The 26,905-nt window shown below is 44.3% G+C and overlaps 1 protein-coding gene across 1 annotated transcript in view; it reads right to left on the bottom strand.

Moving 5' to 3' along the window:
• Positions 1-5,163: 5,163 nt before the first annotated feature.
• Positions 5,164-26,905, bottom strand: part of LOC138800075 (zinc finger protein 585A-like) — a 63,877-nt gene continuing 42,135 nt past the window's right edge. Inside the window, exons 11-22 of the mRNA XM_069981881.1 lie at positions 16,872-16,923; positions 16,369-16,439; positions 16,161-16,260; positions 13,880-13,950; positions 13,531-13,591; positions 13,358-13,434; positions 11,848-11,965; positions 9,700-9,782; positions 9,001-9,070; positions 8,263-8,333; positions 8,050-8,173; positions 5,164-6,706 (exon numbers count right to left, since the gene is read on the bottom strand). Of these exons, the coding sequence (XP_069837982.1) occupies positions 5,895-6,706; positions 8,050-8,173; positions 8,263-8,333; positions 9,001-9,070; positions 9,700-9,782; positions 11,848-11,965; positions 13,358-13,434; positions 13,531-13,591; positions 13,880-13,950; positions 16,161-16,260; positions 16,369-16,439; positions 16,872-16,923 (1,710 nt within the window). The 3' untranslated portion in view covers positions 5,164-5,894. The remainder of the gene's footprint in view (positions 6,707-8,049; positions 8,174-8,262; positions 8,334-9,000; positions 9,071-9,699; positions 9,783-11,847; positions 11,966-13,357; positions 13,435-13,530; positions 13,592-13,879; positions 13,951-16,160; positions 16,261-16,368; positions 16,440-16,871; positions 16,924-26,905) is intronic.

Genomic DNA, 26,905 nt, shown 5'->3' with positions numbered 1-26,905 from the left:
CATGGTCCAATGAATTTATTTAAAAAAAAAAGTGTATATTCAACATATGATGTGCTCTGGCTTAAAGGGAACCTGTCACCCCCCCCGTGCCGGGGTGACAGGCTCCCGGCCCCCCGCTGGAGCACCCTATACTCACCTGATCCCGCCGAGTCACGCTTCCTGAGCCGGTCGGGTGACTGAGATATCAGCGCCCGAAGCCCGGCGCGCGCGCTCCTCAGATGAGTTCAACGCTCATAGAGAATGACGGAGCGTCGGACTCGCCTGTCATTCTCTATGAGCGCTGGACTCATCTGAGGAGTGCGCGCACCGGGCTTCGGGTGCTGATATCTCAGTAATCCGACCGGCTCAAGAAGCAGGACCCGGCGGGATCAGGTGAGTATAGGGTGCTCCAGCGGGGGGTCTGGAGCCTGTCACCCCGGCACGGGGGGTGACAGGTCCTCTTTAACAGCTTCTTCCTAATGTCCTACATGATCCTGGGGCGACTTCTGAGTGAATAAGGCAAAGATATAAAGCAGATTCTCCTCTGTGTGTGCAGTGGATGCAGCTGACCTCCAGCTACCATGTCCTAAAGAACTTAAAACTAGACTAGTTGGAGCAGGTGGTCTTTTCCTGCTGACAATCTTCTATGTTTCTAACTAAGTATTCACCATACACAAAGAAAAGCTGTTAACAATGCCAGATACCTGTGATATATAGGACAGACATAGTTATATAGACAGGTCACACATAGTGATAGAGGTCAGACATAGTGATGTAGAGGTCATACGTAGGCCCAGATTCATAAGCTCTCTGTAAGCGTCCATGCTCCTGAATCATCGTGGCCCCACAGGAACTACCTGCTCAGCCAGTCAGTGACGCACCTGTGTCCCGCCTCAGTCACTGATTGGCTAAATGGGCTTTTCTGAGTGAGGCTGTGACATCACAGAATCGGGAGCCCGACAAGGGACCATGTGACCCTCAACTGCATGGTTGCGGGTAAATAGGACCTCATTATTATCCCACCACCCCTTGTCCCCCCCCCCAGGATGTTTCAATTGCCCACAATACCCCTTTTATTTCTGCTTCTTTCTCAAACACACACACACACAGCCTACTGCAGCCATAGCACACACACACACACACACACACAGTCTGCTGCAGCCATAGAACACTGAAGAAAAACACACAATCTTCTCCCAGAGAGAAAACACCACATTGAGGACAGTGTTCACTGCTACACTACTTATGGCTTCTTTTCCTCCTTCTCTATATTACACTGCTGCTCATAAACAATCATCCAGCATCCAGGAAGAGAACAGCACAGATCTCCCTCCACATAATGGACTCTTCCAGCTTAGAAACAAACTGCAAAACAGAGACTGTCAACTTCTCCCCAACCAGCCTTATCTAATAGGGCCAGTGCTTTATTACTGATATAGGGTGCGTTCCCACTACAGAATCAGTGCAGAGAACATCCTGTGGATTCTGCCGCTCGCCACTCTGTCCGTGCCATAGACTCCATTTTATGCATGAATCACATGTCAATTCGAAGAGTCAAGCGGGGGCAAGTTCCTACCTTCCTGATTCACATGCTGGGCTCAGTGCTGGCAGATGAGCCCTGTATGTCAAATCAGTGAAGGCAGTGAAAGGTGGAAGAGGAAGAAGGCATGAATGCTGCAGCTTAGGATGGCCTCCTTGACACTTGAGCAAGCTATAGAGTTCTTTAAATGTTTGGAAGGAACTTTGAAGTCCTTAGTATTATTTAGTGAATTTAAGTGAACAAAGTTCCTTCCATCCGACCCTTTATTATGTCGCTGTCTGATTGAACTGTCCAAAGACAACATTAGAACATCCCTGATCTTGGTTTTCATAATTTATTGAACACACAAAATGTATGGTACAGAGTTTGTTTTTAAAAAAAAAAAGCTGAAATAAAGGAATATCCTTAAAGGGGTTATCCAGGATTGATTGGAAACCACAAAACTACTTTCTTCCAAAAACACCACCACCCCAGGTTGTGTGTGGTATTACAAATTAGCTCTATTCACTTCAAGGGAAATGAGCTCCAAAACCACACCCAAACCAAAGACAGGAGAGGTGCTGTTTCTGGGAGAAAGCAGCCATGTTTCTGTAACCCTGGATAATCCCTTTAATAGAAGAAGACCGTGTTCACAGACAGTGTTTTCTTGAAGCGTTGGTAAGACTTGTATATATATTGTTTTGTTATTACATTTAATCTCTACATAAACATATGCATAAGTGTATGAAAACCCACATGACACTACCCTACCAGTTTCACTCATATATACACATATCTATGTGTATGTAAAGTAACCTAAAGTCACCAAGTCTCAACCACTGGAAGCCCAAATTGTATCCTGATGTTTATAAGTGTTTGTCAGAATGTGGGCATATAGAACTAGAGTATCCCTGATTACCAAAGCCATTATTTTAAGACTGGAGCAACAGTGAGGAAACATGATAGACTGCTGATTTTGCAAGTTTTCCCCCGCTTACAAAGAATGGAGAGGTCTGTAATTTTTTTTTATTGAAGGAACACTTCACCTGTGAGAGACAGAAGCTATAAAAAATGAAGAAAGTCACATACACTACCGTTCAAAAGTTTGGGGTCACATTGAAATGTCCTTATTTTTGAAGGAAAAGCACTGTACTTTTCAATGAAGATAACTTTAAACTAGTCCTAACTTTAAACAAATACACTCATACATTGCTAATGTGGTAAATGACTATTCTAGCTGCAAATGTCTGGTTTTTGGTGCAATATCTACATAGGTGTATAGAGGCCCATTTCCAGCAACTATCACTCCAGTGTTCTAATGGTACAATGTGTTTGCTCATTGGCTCAGAAGGCTATTTGATGATTAGAAAACCCTTCTGCAATCATGTTCACACATCTGGAAACAGTCTAGCTCGTTACAGAAGCTACAAAACTGACCTTCCTTTGAGCAGATTGTGTTTCAGGAGCATCACATTTGTGGGGTCAATTAAACACTCAAAATGGCCAGAAAAAGAGAACTTTCATCTGAAACTCGGCAGTCTATTCTTGTTCTTAGAAATGAAGGCTATTCCATGCGAGAAATTGCTAAGAAATTCAAGATTTCCTACAACGGTGTGTACTACTCCCTTCAGAGGACAGCACAAACAGGCTCTAACCAGAGTAGAAAAAGAAGTGGGAGGCCGCATTGCACAACTAAGCAAGAAGATAAGCACATTAGAGTCTCTAGTTTGAAAAACAGACGCCTCACAGGTCCCCAACTGGCATCTTCATTAAATAGTACCCGCAAAACACCAGTGTCAACATCTACAGTGAAGGGGCGGCTGCGGGATTTTGGGCTTCAGGGCACAGTGGCAAAGAAAAAGCCATATCTGAGACTGGCCAATAAAAGAAAAAGATTAAGATGGGCAAAAGAACACAGACATTGGACAGAGGAAGACTGGAAAAAAGTGTGTGGACGGATGAATCCAAGTTTGAGGTGTTTGGATCACAAAGAAGAACATTTGTGAGATGCAGAACAAATGAAAAGATGCTGGAAGAATGCCTGACGCCATCTGTTAAGCATGGTGGAGGTAATGTGATGGTCTGGGGTTCCTTTGGTGCTGGTAAGGTGGAAGATTTGTACAGGGTAAAAGGGATTCTGAATAAGGAAGGCTATCACTCAATTTTGCAACGCCATGCCATACCCAGTGGACAGCGCTTGATTGGAGCCAATTTCATCCTACAACAGGACAATGACCCTAAACACACCTCCAAATTGTGCAAGAACTATTTACAGCAGAAGCAGGCAGCTGGTATTCTATCGGTAATGGAGTGGCCAGCGCAGGCACCAGTTCTGAACCCCATTGAGCTGTTGTGGGAGCAGCTGGACCGTATGGTACGCCAGAAGTGCCCATCCAACCAATCCAACTTGTGGGAGCTGCTTCTAGAAGCGTGGAGTGCAATTTCTCCAGCTTACCTCAACAGATTAATAGCTAGAATGCCAAAGGTGTGCAATGCTGGAATTGCTGCAAAAGGAGGATTCTTTGACGAAAGCAAAGTTTGATGTAAAAACAATGTTATTTCAAATACAAATCATTATTTCTAACCTTGTCAATGTCGTGACTTTTTATGGAGAAACAAAAATTGCTTGGGCGACCCCAAACTTTTGAACGGTAGTGTATGTATGCAATGTATGATTTCTGAATAAATAATTATAATTTCTTTTTACTGTCCGTTTAATGGAAAAAGGGGATGCAAAAATGGATGGTAAAAACTGATGCAGTTGTTTTTTTTAAAGTAAACAAAGACATGGTTGACCATGTATTTCTGTACGTTAAAATTAAACATTCTACAACGGATACAGTGAATGCAAAAAGACAGTGTAAACCTAGCCTTAGGTTTTCTTTAAGAAGCCCCTTGTACTCAGCACTCATTACCTGTATAAATAAAACACCTGTCCACACACTCAATTACACTCCAACCTCTCCACCATGGCCAAAATCACAGAGCTGTGTAAGGAGACCAGGGACAAAATTGTAGACCTGCACAAGGCTGGGTTGCACTACAGGAAAATAGTAAAGCAGCTTGGTGCATGGAAATATACTTTGGGGTTGCAAGACAACTGCACCACATTGAATGGATGATGGATAGGGCCATGTATCGCAAGATCTTCCCTCAGTAAGAGCATTGAAGATAAGTCATGGCTGGATCTTCCAGCGTGACAATGACCAAAAATATACAACCAGGGAAACTAAGGAACAGCTCCGCAAGAATCATATCAAGGTCCTGGAGTGTACTAGTCAGTCTCCAGACCTGAACCCAATAGAAAATCTTTGGTGGGAGCTAAAACTCAATTTCGCCCAGCGACAGCCCCAAGACCTGAAAGATCTGGAGAAAATCTGTATGGAGGAGTGGGACAAAATCCCTGCAGTAGTGTCTGCAAACCTGGTCAAGAACTACAGAAAAATGTCTGACCTCTGTAAACTGCAAACAAAGGTTTCTGTATCAAATAGTACATTTTGTTTTTCTATTGTACCAAATACTTATTTTGTGCAAGAAAATGAAAAATAAATATTTTCTTAATGAAACAATGTTTTCCAGTTTTTTTTTTCTCCCCCCAAAGCTTCTGTCTCTCAGGTGTAGTGATAAAATTACACACCTCTCCATTCTGTGTAGGTGGGAAAATTAGCACTGTATCAAATACTTATTGTCCCCACTGTAAGTCAAATTGACAGCGTTATCGCCAAAATAAATAGGCTTGTTCCCATTTATATGCCCTTTTGAAAATTTTAATTAAAAAAAATAAAATCTTTACTTTTTTTTCTTTTCTCAAAACATGACAAACATGTAACCTGTAAAAAAGATATGTGGGATGGTGACTCTAGTACAGTTTATAACATCTCATATCTACTTCTTCATGCAGATAGAGCTTACTTTTGACTGAGAGAGTCTAAAACAAGTTTTATATATGTTGTGTCCAACTTCCATCCCCCTGAATAAGTGGAGCTTCCTGCTAAATGTAAGTCCAGCCACGACTGATCAATGATCAGCGGAGCACAGCCCAAGTCACATGGTAAAGTCAGTCATCTCCAACTTACTCTTGTCCACCAATTGGTTTTATAAGTCCAGGAAGCAGATTTATCCTCTGCTCATTGTTGCTCCCTGTATTTCATAAGTATGTACTACCCAGGGGAATGGGGAGGACGTGACAACCACTCAGAGCAGAGTTCCTTTTTGCAGAGGTAGTTGTTATTTTCCAAGCTTGTTCAGTAGTTGGCCTAACACATTGCCCCCTGTAGACAAGAATAAGTACTTACACAGTTTCATGAATGTCTATACCTGTCTATTGTTTTTGTTCTCTGTGATTGTAGTGAAACTCCTGAAGAAGCTAGATGGAAAAACAGTACTCTTAACTATATTATACTAATTTCATCTTTTCGTGAATCCTCATTCGATGTTTGTCAAGGCTTCCCTTTCGTGTAAAGAACTTTCCACACTCCATGCAAAGAAATGGTTTTTCCTCTGTGTGAATCACTTTGTGTTTGGCAAGGTTGGACTGGTTGGCAAAGCCTTTGCCACACTCTTGGCAGACATAGGGCTTCTCTCCTGTGTGGATGATCCGGTGTGAAATAAGATTGGAATGGTTGGCAAAGGATTTCCCACATTCTGCGCACATGTATGGTTTCTCGCCCGTGTGGATTATGAGGTGGGCATTAAGACCGGACTTGCTGGAGAAAAACTTGCCACACTCCTGACAGGAGAATGGCTTTTCGCCTGTGTGAATCCTCCAGTGCTTTACAAGGGCTGGATTATTGCTGAAACACTTCCCACAGGCTGGGCAGACTACTGGCTTGTCCCCCGTATGGATTTTCTCATGCATTTTCAGGTTAAATTTACTGGAAAACAGTTTCCCACATTCAGTGCAAGAGAATGGCTTTTCCCCAGTATGAACTCTTTGATGACTGATCAGGCTCGGTTTATAGGTAAAACATTTGCCACATTGATGGCAGGAAAATGGTTTCTCCCCTGAATGAGACCTCTGATGTTTGGTGAGGTAAGAATAGAGACTAAAACTTTTCCCACACTCTGAACATATAAACTGTTTTGCTTCTGCAACTTTTTGGTCAAACGTCTCTGGTATCCGGTCACAGTTTGATGCGAGGCTTGTTTCTCTGGATGTTGTAGCTGAGCGATAAATGTTTCCACTGCAGTCATAAGTGACTTCATAACCTGAGGGAAGAGCAAGATGGAGCAATGTAGATAATGGAAATAAATGATCAAAAAACATCATCATATGGGTGTAAAAATGTTTTTTTTTTTTTTTTTTTTTTAAATTAGGCCAATATAGTGGTGCCTTGGATTACGAGCATAATTCGTGTCGGGACCGTGCTTGTAATCCAAATCCACTCTTAAACCAAAGCAAATTGTCCCATAAGAAATCATTGAAATACAGACAATTGGTTCCATACCCAAAAATAATTATTTTTATTCTGAACAACATGTAAAACTAATGAAACAAATATTTAGAAACAGCTGGATATGTCATTTTGTAAGTTACTATACAGTATAACAATCAGCATGTGGTATATAACGTATAGTAAGGCCTTATGCACACGTTCAGTATTTTTTTCTGGTCCTTAAACAACCCGTGAGAAATTGCGGATTGGACATCCGTATTCCATCCGTTTGTAATTCCATTTTTTTACTACTCATTGCTTTTCAATGCACTTCATCCGTATTTTTTTGCGGAAATACGGATGCCAACATGTTACAATCCGTAAACAATCCGTAACCAATTGATTTCAATGAGAGGATCCGCAAAAAAAAAAATGGGTCCGCACTAGGACATGTCCTTTTTTTTTACGGATTGATTTTCATCCTTTTCTGCTACTGATCGTGTAAATAGCCCAATAGACTTCAATGTGCACTAACTCTGATACGGAAATACGGATCCGCAAATTACGGAACGTGTGAATAAGGCCTAAGGCTAGAATAGAGAAGCAGGGCTGCTGTCAGAGGTCTGTGTGGTCACATGACAGCAAGGGGGAAGGGGTGTGTGTTCATCATGGACCAATCAGAACTGAAAGACTGTAGGGAGCATGAAGGAATGAGCAGGACATATGTGGGCACATGATTGCAGCACTCTCTGTCCGGGGAGAGAGTGGTTACGGCTATGCAGAGATTACATCCACTGTCCTGTCCCCTGATGCAAGCCCCAGCCTGAAGTGGATCTGCTATGATTTGGAAGGTGAGGGAGACTTCCTAGGTCGGAGTACAGGGCTGTAGACCCTGCTATGCAGACCATGCCCCCCCCCCCCCAAAAAAAAAAAAAAACTCGCCCTCCCACCCAGTACAGGGAGCTCTTAAACCAAAGCAATGCTCTTAAACAAAGTCACAATTTTGAAAAACTGTGAGCTCTTCTTCCAAAACACTCTTTAACCAAGTTACTCTTAAACCAAGGTACCACTGTACATGAAATGACACAAGCTTGCTCCATTCCAGGTACTTTTATCTACAGCACAAACTACAGCGATCCAAACTATTACAAAAAATTTAAGAGAACACATACAGACCTATGCTGTACTCACGTTCATTTGCATCCTCCTTCTTAACCCTCTGGTCAGCAGTCAGGCACATGTCTTCCTCGCTGTCACTTTGTGATGTGGCCTTATCTGTTCCCCCCTCTAAGCAGTCCACCTAATGGTGGCACAGAATCAGGAGCTATCATTTAGAGGTTTTGATTGGAGCACCGATACAAGACAGCCAAAGCATGCATTTACAGCTACCTGGCACTCCTCTGTGGTCCTGTAATCGTCGGAACAATCGGAATCGGGTCTACTTCTACTACTGGATCCATCTGTAGGAAAGAAGTAATTACATATGCAAAATGTAAAGCAGAGAATAGACAATGCCAATGAAGCGCAACATAAACAAACAAAAAAATTGTAAAACTGCAACATCCCAAATAAACTAAGGGTACTATTACACAAAGCGATTTTTTGAAGATTAACGATAAACTCAAACGACCGCTATGGTGAACGACCTGAAATCGTTCACCCAACGACATGGAATGATGATCGTAACTTATGATCATTATTGCGTTTGTCCTGTTGTCGCTACTGCGAACGACGTCTTATTACATGCGAACGATCAACGATAAAAATAGGTTCAAATTCTATTACAACAAACGATTTCTCGTTGGTCGTTTAATCCTTGTCTGCTATTACAATAAACAATTATCGTTCAATTCCGAATGATTTTTCGAACGATGATCGTTCCGTGTAATACCACCCTAAGGCATGATGTTCTGGACTGGTAAACAATCCTTTGCGTATAAATCATCCTGATTACAGAAAGATAAGTAGTCATGAAGTGCTCAATAATTATGCTGCCAGGTGGTTCTTATAACAATGGATGATATATTATAGGAAATATGGCGACCATATTCTTGGCATAATCATCATTCATGGGGACAAGGAAGAAAAAGAACGCAAAGTTTTGTGCACTTAGTGGTCATTGCCTACCTGGACGGAGAACACTTTCTTTCACTTTTGACTGTAGAATATTTTTCTCATAAGAAGCCAAGTTTAGAACCTTAAAAGTATACAAAAAGAAGGAAAAAAAGATAAAAATGGCAGGAAATGCAAATTCTATCATTGTTATGGTGACCATGGTGACTAAGGCTGCTTTCACACATTCTGTAGTCCACGGACCCAATAGTTTGAATGGCTCCATTCAAATGTCCGTACATGTTACAGGGCAAAAAACTCCGATAGGTCCTAATACAGACGCGTAATTGAGGCATGGATCACTATTCTTCTAAGAAAAAGTCCTTGCATTGCGGACAACTACTGATGCACTTCCGTAGTGCTGTCTGTAGCTACGGGTCCATAAGTGTAGCCTGAGAGTTTGCCCAAGACTTACGACTAGAGATGAGCGAACCGGGTTCGGGTTCGAGTCCATCCGAACCTGAATGATCTGCATTTGATTAGCGGTGGCTGCTGAACTAGGATAAAGCTCTAAGGTTGTCTGAAAAACATGGATACAGACAATGACTATATCCATGTTTTCCACATAGCCTTAGGGCTTTATCCAAGTTCAGCAGCCACCGCTAATCAAATGCCGAAAGTTCGGGTTCGGATGGACTCGAGCATGCTCCAGGTTCGCTCATCTCTACTTACGACAAATTAAAACGTGCATGTAGGAATCCAAATTTCATTTACCTCATCATCCTGTGGGGCATAGTGATGGTCCTCTATGGAATTCTGTGAACATCTTTCTGATGCATTCCTTTTACTATATCCATCTGTAGGGGAGGAGACACAAACTGACTGAAGATAATAGAGGTGGTATCCACCATGACATGGCACAAGAACCACCACAGAGATAACAAATACATCTTAATGTTTTACCTCACTACAATCATATAAATAGATTTTTCTCAGCAAAATCTACTAACAACCTCTCATTCTAATCGTCTCTAATATCAAATCAGTTGGATGCCGACATCCTGCACCCCACAGGAAGCAGATGGCTCCATACATTAGGAACTGGCTGTCCTGTGTTACTGCAACTCATTGCCTTCAAAGGGAGCGGAGTTACAGGACCCTCAGTATGACCACTACAGCCATAGGCTGTATCCATGTTATACTAGCAGCCCTAGGGCAGCATCCAACTTCTGCAGCCATGGGGAATCAAATGCCGAGCGTTTGGGTTAGGAGAGCGTTGCCAAACCCGAACAGTTTGACAGGTCCGCTCATAACTAGTAAGGAGCTGTCTACTTACTTTCTTTCACTGTTTGGTGATGCTGTGGATCTGGCTAATATCTGATCGGGTGTTGGCACCCAAACAACCCCTTTAAGGGTCCATTTACACAGAAAGATTGTCTGACAGATTATCTGTCAAATATTTGAGGCCAAAGCCAGGAATAGATGAGAAAAGAGGAGAAATCTCAGGCTTTTTTTTATGACCTGATCTCTGTTCAGTCCATTCTGGGCTTTGGCTTCAAATCTTTGGCAGATAATCTGTCAGATAATCTTTCCGTGTAAACGGACCCTAAGATTCTCTAAAGTCATTTGACGGAAAGTCAATCACAGTAATTCATGGACAACCACCAGTGCATAGTGCCTCAAACCTTTTCAGCACCTTTTTCAAAGTGTTACCCAGAAATCTCTGACAAAGCTCAAAGCAAAGGGCCATTTAACTCAATGGATGCTTCCTTAAAGCGCAACTATAAAATATTTTGACCATTCAGTTTTAGTTAGCTTAGGTCATGATAAGACTTTTTGCAATATACATTAATAACCTAAAATGAACAGTTTTTTAAATACATAAAGCCAAAAGTCCCCTCACAGCTTTCTTTGCCTCTGACTTATTTCTGCATTCCTGCTGGACACGCCCCCTCCCTGGAGATCTGTACCTAGAGTACAGACTCTGACAGCAGCATCAGATAACAGCCCTGACAGAAACATAAACACAACCTCCTCCCCCACCTCCTAGCAGCACGTTCTCCCCCCTCCCCTCACAGAGGTCACTAAGCAGAGCTGAGGGTGTTGTGTGTGAGGAGCAGCGCAGGGGAAGAGCTGGATGGAGACAAGTGTATCGAGAGCTTCACCCAGGGGGGACATGCCACCATGACTCCAATGTACTGCATGAGGGAGAGTGGGTGAGTCACTGAGGGGAGGACTACAAGTCCCAGCACAACACAGTCCTTCCATAGTACATATAACATTCACTATCAGATGTCTGCAGCAGGTGCCGCCACCTCCATAGCTGACATTATCCTACAGTGTAATGAGAGCAGATGACTATCTAATCCCACTGTGTGTGATACCATCGGCTGGTGCTTTGTATCTAATCTTACATTGTGATACTGTATGCTGGGGCTGTATCTAATCCCACTGTGTGTGATACATCTTCTAAGGTGCTGGTCAGTGAATGGAGGGAGCCAGCCAGGGAGGTGAGGGATAGGCCACGCCCACTTTCATGCAGCCAGAAGAAAAATTCATTTATTCTTCTGAGCCAAACAACTGGGGATATCTCAGCGAACGTACACGCTATCAACGCAGTTTAGGGCTCTTTTTAAAGGGTAACACGTGGGCTTTTCATTTGAGGAATTTCATTTTTTGGCTATTGAAATTATAGTTACGCTTTAAGTTCACTAAAGGAGACATTGGGTGCTCTATAGTTTTGTTAATCGGCAGAAGGACATGTTTAAATGCAGTAATCCATTAAACTTATACGATAACCTAACACCACCTTCCTCTAATCACTTATATACACCTATTCTGGTCACCATAACAGTGACGACTGATTTGAGACTACTGGCACGCCCATGAGAAAAACACTGGACTAACGCAAATGAGACTCACCAGTGCTAATATGCAATGACTCCTCTTCCTCCTGGCAGAGAAGCTCATCACCCATACAATGGTCCTCCTCGTCAATTTCTAATCTCCTTTCCGCTTTCCCAAACCTCAGAATCTCAGACTAAAAGTTTTAAGTAACATTACAGTTTATAAAGCGAAAAACCTCAGTAGAATATAAAATTGTACAAATAAAAATGCAAGAAACAAATAAGGTCCATTATACATATTATATTTTTTTTAAATCAATTTCTGCTTACTAAGCCTTCCTCTAAGCATTCTGAGATAAAAATCTACACCTATCCAAAGGACAGGTGGTAAGTACCTGGTCGATGGATGGGAATCAGACCACTGGGGCATCTACCAATTATGAGAATGGGGGTCCCAAGCTCCATACGCTATAAATATGCTGAACACAATAGCAATCTTCTATGTATACCTTCTTTAAACTATCTAGTGAAGCATTCTTATTTGTTAAGACACTCCAAGACTGATGACCTGTCAAAAAGTTATTTACCCCATCATGTGTCTCTGCCGAGACCTACTGTGATCAGGAGATACAGCAGGAAAGAGACCACAGCAGCCGTGCGATCCACTCCCTGGCCATAAGTCTGTTATGGTCGACTCTATCAATGGAAGCCTATGAGACTACCAAGATGATCAGAGCAGGTAGCCAGCGAGTGGATCGCGCTGTTATTAAAACTTTTGACATGTTGTCAGGCATGTCAAAAGTTATTGATCACAGCAGGTCTCAAATGTAGCCAGGGAGAGAGAATGATGGCCGTGTGTTGCACTCCTAGGCTTTATCTCCTGACCAGCTGACTATGTAAACTATAAGGCTATACTGTCAGAATTAGTGAGTGACCGGGAAGTGGATCAAGCTGCTTCCACGCTCTCTCCCCAGCAAGTCTCAGTAGTGAGAGGCGGTGAGATCAATAAATTTTGAAATGTCTGATGTCAAAAATTATTTTTTTGTGACGGGTACTCTTTAAGGGGTTTATCCAGCGTTAGAAAAACATGACCACTTTCTTTAAAGGGAACCTGTCACCCCCATGCCAAGGTGAAGGCCGCCCGACCCCCCACTAGAGACCCTCATACTTATCCCTTCTCTCCAAGTCCCACGCCTGAATGGCTTCATTCATTCTCTATGGGCGTCGGACTCACCTCAGGAGTGCGCACGCATGGCTTCCGACGGGGATATCTTCGTCCTGGGACCGGCTCCAGGCGCGGGACTTGGAGAGAAGGGGTAAGTATAAGGGTCTCTAACGGCCTTCACACCGGAACGGGGGTGACAGGTTCCCTTTAGGAGTCAACATGACTCTTGTCTCCAGTTCAGGTGTGGTTTGCAATTAAGCTCCGTTCACTTTAAAAGAACCGAGTTGCAAAACCTGCACCCAAATTGGAGACAAGAGTACAAGAGTGGTGCTGTCTCTGGAATAAAGTGGGCATGTTTTTGTTACACTGGATAACTCCATTAAGATTTTTTTTAAATTAAAACTAAGAAATACATCTATACCTTTATAGGTTTTCTCATTCTTTGAGTCTTTTTAGGACAGGGAGACCTCTGTGGTGTTTTTATCGTAGCGGATGCATCTGTGGAAAACATACACATGGTCTGTATAAACAGAACTTGTGATGACATAAGGTAAGACAAAAATCATACTAAATGTTCTTATAGTTACTACTTACCTGGTATGTCTTTCACAGGCTTCACAACCTCTACAAATTCAGTTTTAACAGAGTTTCTACTCTAAAAGCAGACAACAACATTTGTTTTAAACATTGGTGGATTTATAGAATATAATGGGGCAGATTTACTAAGCTGCACTAGCGTTCTGGTTACATTTGTTGCATCCTGACAATAGTCATTGGTTTAATTTATTTGCTCCACACCCACTTGTGGAGTAAGGTGCAAAAAGTGTCTAAAACACACAAAAATGTATAAGACATGTTTACCAGGGGTGCATATGGCTTAGTAAGTGCCCCCTGTGAGTACAGTCAATTTAAAACTGGGTTATAGATCCTTAATTCCACTTACCTGATGCTCCTGTGGGATCTGAAGGTATTTCTGTGGATTTTCAGAGGAGAGACACTTTTTGCTGGGCACATCTGTAGAAAACACACACTGTAAATATAAGTAACCTCTGATAAGCAAAGTCTGATCCTTTCAATGGGCGGAAAGTCACCTCAGGACTTCTTGATGGAAGGAAAACTCTATAGAGACAAATGGAAATGGCAACTGCTAACAGTAGGTAATGTGATCTTATGTTTACATAGCACGGGCAGTGAAGGAACAGATTGGATTGACAATACCTTTTTGGGGACTATCATTGTGCTCAGCTGATTCTCATTCTCTCCTTTTTAGGACCAGAGTTAAAGGGGTATTTCCCCCCCCCCCCCCCCCAAGAGCTAAAAAAATGAAATACTCCCAAACTGGTCCAAAACCCTAGCTGGTCTTACCCACCAAGTCCTCCTGAGTATTTTGAGCCGTCTCCTGTCTTTGTAGCTGCTGCCATTCCTGAGAAAAAGTTTTTCTAAAAGCCAATCTATATCCAAGATAGGAAACTACGTTTCCCATCATGCATCTCCCTGATTGGTCCGTGATGTAGCAAAGCTGATAATTATATAGTTCTCTGCAGTACTCAGCAGAGAGCTTATCACAGCTACAGCTTGATTGTTGATGGAGAACTACAACTGCCAACACTATGCTGGGAGTTGTAGTTCTTCATATGGAGCAGTGCTAGTGGAAGAAGTGGGCCACATTGGGGAGGGGGAGCCAATGAAGTGTTGGGTGGTGGGTGGTTTGGGGGCAGATGGCTGAAGTGAAGGGGCTGTGGCTAGTACAGTACAGTTACAGTAAGCCAGCTCCCCCCTGCTGCGATCGGCTCTCAGCTACACTTGATACTCAGCTCTGCTACATCATTAGCAATGTACACACAAGAATGTTCTCCTTGCGTGATGTAGCTGAGCTGAGTATCATTTGTGTCAGAGTGCCGATCGCAGCAGGCTGTCATCCTTGTGTGATGTAGAAGAGCTGACTAGCTGAACGCAGCAGGGGCAGAGCCGGCTGCGTGTGTGTGGGGGAAGGGGGATGCGATCTCGGCAGGGAGGGAGTCGGCTTAGTGTGTGTGTATGTGGGAAGGGGTGAGAAGATAGATCAGCTGGGAGAGAGCAGGAGCAGAGCAGACTTACTGTGTATGTGGGGGGGGGGGATGCGATCTCTCGGCAGGGAGAGAGTCGGCTCACTGTCTGTTCATGGGGGGATGTTTTCAGGTGGGAGAGCAGGGGCAGCTGCAGGGACGGAGACAGCTTACTATATGTGCTGGGGAGCATGCGACCAGCAGGGAGAGCAGGGGAAGCAACATGGAAGGGAGCCGACCTCATGTTTGAACGGGGGGAGGGTGCTATTGCAGCATGGAGGGAAATGGCCTGTCAACCTGTCTGTCATCTGTCAAGAGAGCACACGTGATCCCGACTCTGAAGGTGGGGGCCAGGAGGAAGGAGAGTGTCGGGGTGGACGGTGTTTAACTCATTTTGTGCATAGAGAGAAGTTGAGTTACCAGAAACCACTCCAAAACGCTGTAAAAAAGATTTTGGGGAGGAATACCCCTTTAAGCTTTTTGTCAGTAGTACACACTTAGGTACTGCCTTACTTTTTTTTTAGCCAATCACACACATTGCTCTCCAATATGCAAGCTGCTGTGTAAGCAGACACACCAATGAAACAACAGAACAGCAAGGAGATTATTAGTCTAAGTACTAACAGGCTGTCATTGTGCTGGGGGATTACCAAGCACATTGCCATAGATGGCATGTAGGGGAAGTAGGGGTTACTGATCCACTGGCTTCCTAAGGTGCTGTGTGAACTGAAAGGAAAAACTGCAGCACAGCAAGAAAAGGGTTACACTAAACCCTGCTGCTGCGAAGAGGGGCAAGCCTTGATTTATTGCACAGACAGTGCAGATCCTCTGGATTGTTAGAATTGCAGGTGCTCTCTGCCTCTCTTGAACATACCAGAGTCTAGGCCCCACCCCCACGCACTGTAATATTTCTTGCTGAGGCTGTTACTTGGGACAGATTTCCCCTAACAACAATTAGTGGACAGAAGATTGCAGGGAAAGAAGATTCTGAGGGGACAATACTTTAGGGCTGTTTTGGGGGTATGGACTAGGGCATGTTTGGTAAATTAAATGAGTTATTAAAAAAAAATGTTAGCAATCATGTTAGGAAAGTTGCTTCAAACAAAAGTGACCAATTATTAGAGGAAGAACAGGGGCAGTTTTAGAAAAAAAAATGGAAGCCAGAAAGGAATTCCTCACCGAGTGTAATGTCCCCAGGTGTCCTGTCCTTTTTACATTTCTGAAGCGTCATCTCATTCTCATATACACGTTCAGCTTTAATGGCGTTCATGTTTCTACCCTAAAAGGTAACAACAACAAGAAAAACTTTAATTATGGTGTATTTACCAAATATAGAGCAAGTTTCTAAAAGTATATAATGATGTCATTGATCATGTATTCCATCTACCTGATGTTCCTGTGGGAAATGATAGTTTTCCTGTGGATTTCTAAAACCAAGGCACCTTTTCTTGGATACATCTGGAGGGAACACACCCAAAAGTCACATGTATGATTTTTCAGGAGAATTATCATTTACTAGTGTTAAGCGGACTTGTGGTCTTGCCGAACTGTTCGGATTTGGCAACGTTCTCCGAATAGCATTGAGTCCGCTCAACACTATTGATGACAATAGACATTAATATCTTTTCTGTCTGGTCTGATGAACGCAGCACGCCAAGTATGCATGGCTCCAGGGGCTTTTGTTAAGCTCGGCAATCAAGTTACTTTTTATTTTTTTAAATCCAGCAGAGATGCTCATCCTATGCTGTGTTCACACATTGTGCAATTTCTCAGTGATTTGGGCAAAATTTTAACTGAATGGAACTTATTTACTGCAACTTGAAAAATTGTGGTAAAATAGCATAATAGTAATAGACCCTAACTGATCTATTACTAAAGGGGGCCTCTTACCCACTGACTCCTGATGTTCCTCCATCATCATCTTCAGCGCAGGTCCTGTGACCTGTGTACAGGCACAAACATAACATATAGAGAAGTGTCAGAGCATGTAAATCATATAAATGTACCCTTTACCCCCTCCCAGTCATTAGTCCTGTACAGCAACCTATAGGCCTTCTACCCAATTGCTATTGAATTTTATGCCCACTACATCATTATTATACAGCCATGTCTGTTCCCACTTTCCTTTCATCATACACCTGACAATCTTCCTTCTATCCTCTACGCACAGCACCATGCCCACCACAGCATCTGCTACTGGACCGTGCCCATTACTTCTACCAAGTACACCCAGCATTGCGCCCATTATTCCTCCCCTGTCCACCCACCACTATTCCATTCCTGTATTTGAAGTATGTGTTAACACTCAAAAACAGAATACTACACCCTCAATGGTGCCCACTACTTCTACCATGTAAACCCAGAACCATGCCCATCACTCCTTTCACATATAACTACAATGAAACCCACTACTATTTTCCTGTATGCTCAGCCCTGTGCCCCTATTCCTCAGTATACAGCCGGCACCGTGCCCCTATTCCTCAGTATACAGCCGGCACCGTGCCCCTATTCCTCTGTATACAGCCGGCACCGTGCCCCTATTCCTCAGTATACAGCCGGCACCGTGCCCCTATTCCTCAGTATACAGCCGGCACCGTGCCCCTATTCCTCAGTATACAGCCGGCACCGTGCCCCTATTCCTCAGTATACAGCCGGCACCGTGCCCCTATTCCTCAGTATACAGCCGGCACCGTGCCCCTATTCCTCAGTATACAGCCGGCACCGTGCCCCTATTCCTCAGTATACAGCCGGCACCGTGCCCCTATTCCTCAGTATACAGCCGGCACCGTGCCCCTATTCCTCAGTATACAGCCGGCACCGTGCCCCTATTCCTCAGTATACAGCCGGCACCGTGCCCCTATTCCTCAGTATACAGCCGGCACCGTGCCCCTATTCCTCAGTATACAGCCGGCACCGTGCCCCTATTCCTCAGTATACAGCCGGCACCGTGCCCCTATTCCTCAGTATACAGCCGCCACCGTGCCCCTATTCCTCAGTATACAGCCGCCACCGTGCCCCTATTCCTCTGTATACAGCCGCCACCGTGCCCCTATTCCTCAGTATACAGCCGGCACCGTGCCCCTATTCCTCAGTATACAGCCGGCACCGTGCCCCTATTCCTCTGTATACAGCCGGCACCGTGCCCCTATTCCTCTGTATACAGCCGGCACCGTGTCCCCCCCACTCTGTATACAGCCGGCACCGTGCCCCTATTCCTCTGTATACAGCCGGCACCGTGCCCCTATTCCTCTGTATACAGCCGGCACCGTGTCCCCCCCACTCTGTATACAGCCGGCACCGTGCCCCTATTCCTCTGTATACAGCCGGCACCGTGCCCCTATTCCTCAGTATACAGCCGCCACCGTGCCCCTATTCCTCAGTATACAGCCGCCACCGTGCCCCTATTCCTCTGTATACAGCCGCCACCGTGCCCCTATTCCTCTGTATACAGCCGGCACCGTGCCCCTATTCCTCTGTATACAGCCGGCACCGTGTCCCTATCCCTCTGTATACAGCCGGCACCGTGCCCCTATTCCTCAGTATACAGCCGGCACCGTGCCCCTATTCCTCCGTATACAGCCGGCACCGTGCCCCTATTTCTCCGTATACAGCCGGCACCGTGCCCCTATTTCTCCGTATACAGCCGGCACCGTGCCCCTATTCCTCTCTATACAGCCGGCACCGTGCCCCTATTCCTCAGTATACAGCCGGCACCGTGCCCCTATCCCTCTGTATACAGCCGGCACCGTGCCCCTATTCCTCTGTATACAGCCGGCACCGTGCCCCTATTCCTCTGTATACAGCCGGCACCGTGCCCCTATTCCTCCGTATACAGCCGGCACCGTGCCCCTATTCCTCCGTATACAGCCGGCACCGTGCCCCTATTCCTCAGTATACAGCCGGCACCGTGCCCCTATTCCTCTGTATACAGCCGGCACCGTGCCCCTATTCCTCTGTATACAGCCGGCACTGTGCCCCCCCACTCTGTATACAGCCGGCACCGTGCCCCTATTCCTCTGTATACAGCCGGCACCGTGCCCCTATTCCTCCGTCTTCTCCATTCCTGTACACCCAGCATTGTGCCCATTATTGCTCCCCCCCTGTCGCACAGCACAGTGGTTTATTCCTCACCCTGTCTGCCACAGTCCCCGTTCACTCTGCTGAGTAGTGTGTCACCACGGTTTTGGCGTCATCAATTGCATCCCGCAAGTGAAGGATCATGGGAATAGTAGTCCTCAATGTGTACAGAGTCTGTAATTACTAGTGCAGACACGCCCCCCTACGCTTTCTGCGCATGACCGTACCGCGTCCTCGCTAAGCTCCGCCCCCTGGTGACAGGGCTGCCGGCTGAGGGAAGACGTCTGTATCCTCTCTGTACATAATAATGTTTGTTTCATCCTTTATTGAGCTGAGGCTGTTGTTTATGAATAACGTCACGGTACAACATTAGGCTGGATTCACACACAGCATTCTGATGCCTTTTTACCTATAATATTTCACTTTGTATTTGTTTACTTGAAATCTGTGCCAGTTTGTTTGGCTTAGATATCAGCTACAATGTTCTCCAGTGTGCAAACACCTGCAGTCTGCACCAAACATAAGCCAATAAGGCCCTGCCATAGAGTATAATGGGCCCTGCCATAGAGTATAATGGGCCCTGCCATAGAGTATAAAGGGCCTTGCCATAGAGTATTATGGGCCCTGCCATAGAGTATAATGGGTCCTGCCATAGAGTATAATGGGCCCTGCCATAGAGTATAACGGGCCCTGCCATAGAGTATAAAGGGCCCTGCCATAGAGTATAACGGGCCCTGCCATAGAGTATAACGGGCCCTGCCATAGAGTATAACGGGTCCTGCCATAGAGTATAACAGGCCCTGCCACAGAGTATAACGGGCCCTGCCACAGAGTATAATGGGCCCTGCCACAGAGTATAATGGGCCCTGTCACAGAGTATAATGGGCCCTGCCATAGAGTATAATGGGTACTGCCATAGAGTATAATGGGCCCTGCCATAGAGTATAATGGGCCCTGCCATAGAGTATAATGGGCCCTGCCATAGAGTATAATGGGCCCTGCCATAGAGTATAATGGGTCTTGCCATAGAGTATAATGGGCCCTGCCATAGAGTATAATGGGCCCTGCCACAGAGTATAATGGGCCCTGCCACAGAGTATAATGGGCCCTGCCACAGAGTATAATGGGCCCTGCCACAGAGTATAATAGGCCCTGCCACAGAGTATAATGGGCCCTGCCACAGAGTATAATGGGTCCTGCCACAGAGTATAATGGGTCCTGCCATAGAGTATAATGGGCCCTGCCATAGAGTATAATGGGCCCTGCCATAGAGTATAATAGGTCCTGCCATAGAATATAATGGGCCCTGCCATAGAGTATAATGGGCCCTGCCACAGAGTATAATGGGCCCTGCCACAGAGTATAATGGGCCCTGCCACAGAGTATAATAGGCCCTGCCACAGAGTATAATGGGCCCTGCCACAGAGTATAATGGGTCCTGCCACAGAGTATAATGGGCCCTGCCACAGAGTATAATGGGCCCTGCCACAGAGTATAATGGGTCCTGCCACAGAGTATAATGGGCCCTGCCATAGAGTATAATGGGCCCTGCCATAGAGTATAATGGGCCCTGCCATAGAGTATAATGGGCCCTGCCATAGAGTATAATAGGTCCTGCCATAGAATATAATGGGCCCTGCCATAGAGTATAATGGGCCCTGCCACAGAGTATAATGGGCCCTGCCACAGAGTATAATGGGTCCTGCCACAGAGTATAATGGGCCCTGCCACAGAGTATAATGGGCCCTGCCACAGAGTATAATAGGCCCTGCCACAGAGTATAATGGGCCCTGCCACAGAGTATAATGGGTCCTGCCACAGAGTATAATGGGCCCTGCCACAGAGTATAATGGGCCCTGCCATAGAGTGTAATAGGCCCTGCCATAGAGCATTATGGGCCCTGCCATAGAGTATAATAGGCCCTGCCATAGAGTATAATGGGCCCTGCCATAGAGTATAATGGGTCCTGCCATAGAGTATAATGGGCCCTGCCATAGACTATAATGGGCCCTGCCATAGAGTGTAATAGGCCTGCCTGTCAGTGTGACATTGTCAGACGTAACACATTGCACTTAAGCCCTGCAGTATGTGATCTCAGTAATGAAGCTTGGTCTAAAAATACTTAAAGGACAACTCCAGCCAAAAACTATTGTTAGGTAAATTCCTAATGTACATTTTTTCCCTCAAGTTAGTAGATCAGGCAGGCTTCAATTTCTCAAAAAAAAAAGTGACGTTGGTCGTTATACCAGCAGGGGGCGCAGTATATGTAAAAATTACATATACTTACCTACCGAGTCCCTCACTGCTGGTATCTGTTCTGCTTGCAGGAAAAGCCCTCAGAGCAGAAGCTGCCCGTTCAGCCAATCACTGGCCAAGACAAGACACCATATCAGTCAGTGATTGGCTGAACGGCAGGTCCTGCGCCAATCACTCCTCTGAGAAGGCGGCTTAGGAGATGAGCATCAGGGGACTAAAAGCAGAGGAGCAGGAGCGACGCCAGGTGTAGGTAAGCATAATTGTTTTTTTTCTTTTTCTATTTTCCCACTGCCCCAGCATTACATTAAGTGCCAGAATAGCTGTGTGCACTCATTAGCCGTGAGTACAGATCATGTGCATGCGCTCTGTAGTCTGTAATATTCATGAGCTGCTGCTCCAGACGGCTGACTGCAAGCTGGCTGTGCCCCAAATAGGTTGTATCCATGGTTTCCAGGAAACGCTAGGGCAGCTTCCATCTGCTCCAGCCACTAGGAGTCAAATTCCAAGCATTCAGGATTTTGCAAACCCAAACCATGGGTCCTGCTAGACCACAGGTGTCATACTGAGGCCCTCCAGCTGTTGTACAACTACAAGGCTAAAGCTTCAGCTGTCCAGACATCATGGGAATTGTAGTTTTGCAACAGCTGGTCCTTATGTACAATCATTGTGGTGGTTGCTGGGAGAGATTTATCAAACATGGTGTAAAGTGAAACTGGTTCAGTCGCCCCTAGCAACCAATCAGATTCCACCTTTCATTTTCCAAACTCTGTAAGGAATGAAAGGTGGAATCTGATTGGTTGCTAGGGACAACCGAGCCAGTTTCACTGTACACCATGTTTGATAAATCTCCCCCCATTGTTTTTTGTTTTGTTTTTTTCTTTTTTTTAGAGGTATGGAGTATCTTGTAGCTCCTCCTCCAAACACGTGTGTGAAAATACAAATCTAATGTTTAATTTTTTTTAACATTATTTCATACACAATCATTAAATCACAAATTTGCCCTGTTTATTTGCGAGGGTGTGAATATTTTTACTCTTCCACTTTCCCACTTTGAATTATAGAAATTCACAACCTTTATTTGCTATTATTTTCTTTAAGCAACAGAATTCTTACTGGGAACTCATTAAAGAGAACCAATCCTGGAGGGAAAAAAAAAAAAATTTCCCCTAATTATATGTAAAATATCATTTTATTAAACTTTGTAAATATATTTAATTATTTTTTTTGCTGCGTTTTTAATGTATTCACTTTATACTTTCCTGTCTCGGGCCGGCTCTTTTCAAAAGAGCCGGCGCGAGACAGGAAGCTCCCGTCATGCACAGCGGCAGCAAGGCCAGGGGGCCGCCATCTTGATTACGTCATTTGCGTTCCAGCGGTGGAACGCAAGTAACGTAATCAAGATGGCAGCGCCCGGCTCGTACAAGAGGATCAGGTAAAGTATAAGATAAATAGACAAAATGAAGATACAGACTGCCTTTGCAGTCTGTATCTTATACTTTACCTGATCCTCTTGTCCGCTGCAGCAAGGCCGGCGCCGCCATCTTGGTGACGTCACTTTGCGTTCCACCGCAGGAACGCAAGTAATGTAATCAGGTTGGCGGCGTCGGCCTTGCTGCAGCGGACAAGAGGATCAGGTAAAGTATAAGATACAGACTGCAAAGGCAGTCTGTATCTTTGTATACAGACAAATAATTTGGCTGGGTTCACACTACGTATATTTGAGGCTGTATGTTTGAGGCTGTATAGCAACCAAAACCAGGAGTGGATTAAAAACACAGAAAGGCTATGTTCACATAATGTTGTAATTGAGTGGATGGCCGCCATATAATGGCAAATATTTGCTGTTATTTTAAAACAACGGCTGTTATATTGAAATAATGGAAGTTATTTACCGTTATATGGCGGCCATCCACTCAATTTCAACATTGTGTGAACAGATCCTTTCTGGGTTTTCAATCCACTCCTGGTTTTGGTTGCTATGAGGACCTGACATGAGGACCAAATACTGCCTGAAATATACATAGTGTGAACCCAGCCCCCATGAAGATACAGACTGCCTTTGCAGATCCTCTTGTCCGCTGCACGAAGGCCGGCACCGCCATCTTGATGACGTCACTTGCGTTCCAGCGGTGGAACGCAAAGTGACGTCATCAAGATGGCGGCGCCCGGCCTTCGTGCGGGGAAAAAAAGAATTGGGTAAAGTATAAGATACAGACTGCAAAGGCAGTCTGTATCTTCATAGATAGACTTAGGGAGAGATGCACATTGATAATAGGGATAGTTAGTTTTAGGTGATAGGTTCTCTTTAACGACCACGGGCATACATTTACACCCCCGCAGCCTGGGCCTTGTCCCAGAAGGATGGAAATGTATGTCCTGCCGGGGTCCCTGGCAATGGAACGGGCTCAGGAGCCGAGCTCGCTCCATAGCAGGTGCGGGCCGCCATGATTGCGGCATTTAAGTGTAAGTGACAGGAGCATCTCCGCAGCGTGTCTGTGGAGGTCCCGATCGCACTGCCTGACTGCCGGAGGTCCCTTACCTTCCTCCATGAAGTCTAATGTTCAGTCTGCTGATAGATTAGCAGAAGATTACAAATTACACTGATCCCTGCTATGCTATAGCAATCAAATGTATCTATGTAAAAGTTCCCTAAGGGGACTTAAAAAGTGTATAAAAAGGAAAAAAAAAAAAAAGGCCCCAAAGCTTCTCCCCCCCTTACCATTTTATACATAAAACACAAAAAATAATAACGATAATTAACATATAATAGACCGTAGCATGCATAAATGTCTGATCTATTAACCCTTTCCCGCTCGAGGACGTAACTGTATGTCCGGGTGCGGGCGTTCAGAGCAGGGCCGCGCGGCGACCCTGCACTGAACGGCGGCGGTCCCGGGTGCCGCTTGTAGCCCGGGACCGCCGGTATTAGCGGGCATGGTCCGATCGCCGTGCCCGCTAATACAGTAATCAGATGCAGCTGTCAAACATGACAGCTGCATCCGATTACCGGATACAGCATTTCCCTGGTGTCTAGTGGCGGAGATCGCTCCTCCGGGACGTTGTCACGGAGGAGCGATCTCCCTGTCTGATGCCGGCCGGGGACTCGTCCCTCGTTTGTATTCGGCTGCAGCAGCCGAAAGCAAACGAGTGCCGATTTTATTGATCTTTGCTGTCTATCTATACAGCAAAGATCTCAATGAGAGATCAAAGTGTATATACTAGAAGTCCCCCATGGGGGGCTTCTAGTATATGTGTAAAAAAAAAAAAAGTGTTGTCATTAGTAAAAAGCTAATAAAAGTCCGAATCACCCTTTTCCCAGGTTATAAATAAAAGTAAACAAATAAATAAACATGTTTGGTTTCACCACGTGCGTAATCGCCCGAACTATTAATCACATTCCTGATCTCGCGCGGTAAACAGCGTAAGCGACAAAAAATCCCAAAGTGCAAAATTGCGCATTTTTGGTCGCATCAAATCCAGAAAAAAATGTAATAAAAAGCGATCAAAAAGTCGCATATGCGCAATCAAGGTACCGATAGAAAGAACACATCATGGCGCAAAAAATGACACCTGACACAGCCCCATAGACCAAAGGATAAAAGCGCTATAAGCCTGGGAATGGAGCGATTTTAAGGAATGTATATTTGTTAACAATGGTTTGAATTTTTTACAGGCCATCAGATACAATATAAGATATACATGTTATATATCGTTTTAAACGTAACGACTTGAGGAACATGCATAACAAGTCAGTTTTACCCCAGGGCAAATGGTGTAAAAACACATTCCCCCCAAATAAAAGAAATGCGTTTTTTTTTTTCAATTTCACCACACGTTGAATTTTTTCCTGGTTTCGCAGTGTACTTTATGCAAAAATTCAGCCTGTCATTGCAAAGTACAATTAGTGACGCAAAAAATAAGGGCTCATGTGGGTTTCTAGGTGTAAAAATGCAAGTGCTATGGCCTTTTAAGCACAAGGAGGAAAAAACAAAAACGCAAAAACGAAAATGGGCCTGGTCCCGAAGGGGTTAAAATAAAACTATATTTTTCCCGCATGGTGAATGGCGTGAACAAAAAGTGGTTAAAAAACACAGTGATTGCTTTTTTAAAAAATTACATTTTATGTATAAAACTTTTTTATAAAAAGTGATCAATGCGACTGATCTAGAAAACAATGTTACTAATAAAAGAAACAAATATGGACTGGCTAGAGAGGCCTTTCCCACAGATGACATACGGCTTTACTACTGCATGAAGCACCATGTGAATGTTGAGACATAAAACTACTACTGCTATGTAATAAATATATGTATAGATATGGGCCATTTGTAAAATATGGGACATTTGTAAAAAAAATAAATAAGAAAAAAAAAAACATAAAAAGTTGATTAAAAAAAATTACACCAATACACCTTCTACACCAATAGGGTGTGAAGAAAAAAATAAGTAAAACATTAGAAAAGCCCACAGAATACTTTTTCTATGTTATTTTTACTGCACGCTGGATAGCGTAAGATGAAGAAAAAAAAAAAAAAAAAGTATATTTTGAGGTTTTTCATTTAAAAAAAAAAGAAAAAAAAAAGCTTGTGAACAAATTTTGACATTAACATAAAGTACAATATGTCATGAAGAAGCAATCTCAGAATAGCTAGCATCTGTTTTTAGAGCAGAGCAATGGTCGGTAACTTAGACTGACAACGAACCGTCAATAGGAGGGAAACCGCAGCATATCAGGAGGAGGCAAGTTTTCTAAATGTATGTACAAAAATATTTACCTTAATGAGCCCTACACGTTTTACTATATTAATTCAAATAGAAATACCACTTTAAAAAGGGAACCAATCAGTACAATTGTGCTGATATGGTTCCCAGATGCACAGTCTAGATCTACTGTGCAGCTCCCTGAGCACACCAGCTGCTGCAACAGTAGCTTTACACAGGGGAAAAGGTAGTCATGGCTGTCAGCGCACAGTGCGGGAATTATTGACAGGCAGAGACCGATTAGTGGCCTCTGTGCCTGTCAATCATCCCTGCAGAGCACACTGATAGGCAGAGAACTTGTCACGGATGGCTCCCCGCCCAGATGACTAGTTGCCACCGAAGCCCCTCCCAGCCTTGTGCGCCTGATTTTTACTTCCTTTTCCCCCCATGTAAAGCTACTGCTGCAGACGGCAGCCTTGGGGAGCTGCACAGTAGATCTATACTGTGCAGCTGGGAACCATATCCCGATCAAACTTCTTTTTTCAGTTTATATTTTCGTGATGCAGGGCTTGTACCATTTCATGTCTACAAGGACATTTAGCCATAATTTACATATTCAGTTTTAACACTTTACGGTCTACTGCAATCCTTTATATATGTAACCTTCTCTTTTTATTAATAAACAATAGATTAAAAACACTATATATGTAGCATACAAAACACAATGGAATACATATTTTATTTTATATATATGTTTTCTATATACTGTACATTGTAAATCTTAAAACCTGCCCGATAGAAATAAGTCATCACACATAGTAGTACTGCCACCATGACTTAAAACATATGCGTGTTATGTTGGTGGCCTTGAAAAGACTTATTAATCATTG

This window comes from Dendropsophus ebraccatus, chromosome 8, assembly GCF_027789765.1.
Source record: "Dendropsophus ebraccatus isolate aDenEbr1 chromosome 8, aDenEbr1.pat, whole genome shotgun sequence".
NCBI lineage: Eukaryota > Metazoa > Chordata > Amphibia > Anura > Hylidae > Dendropsophus > Dendropsophus ebraccatus.
This window is presented reverse-complemented; position numbering and strand designations above follow the sequence as displayed.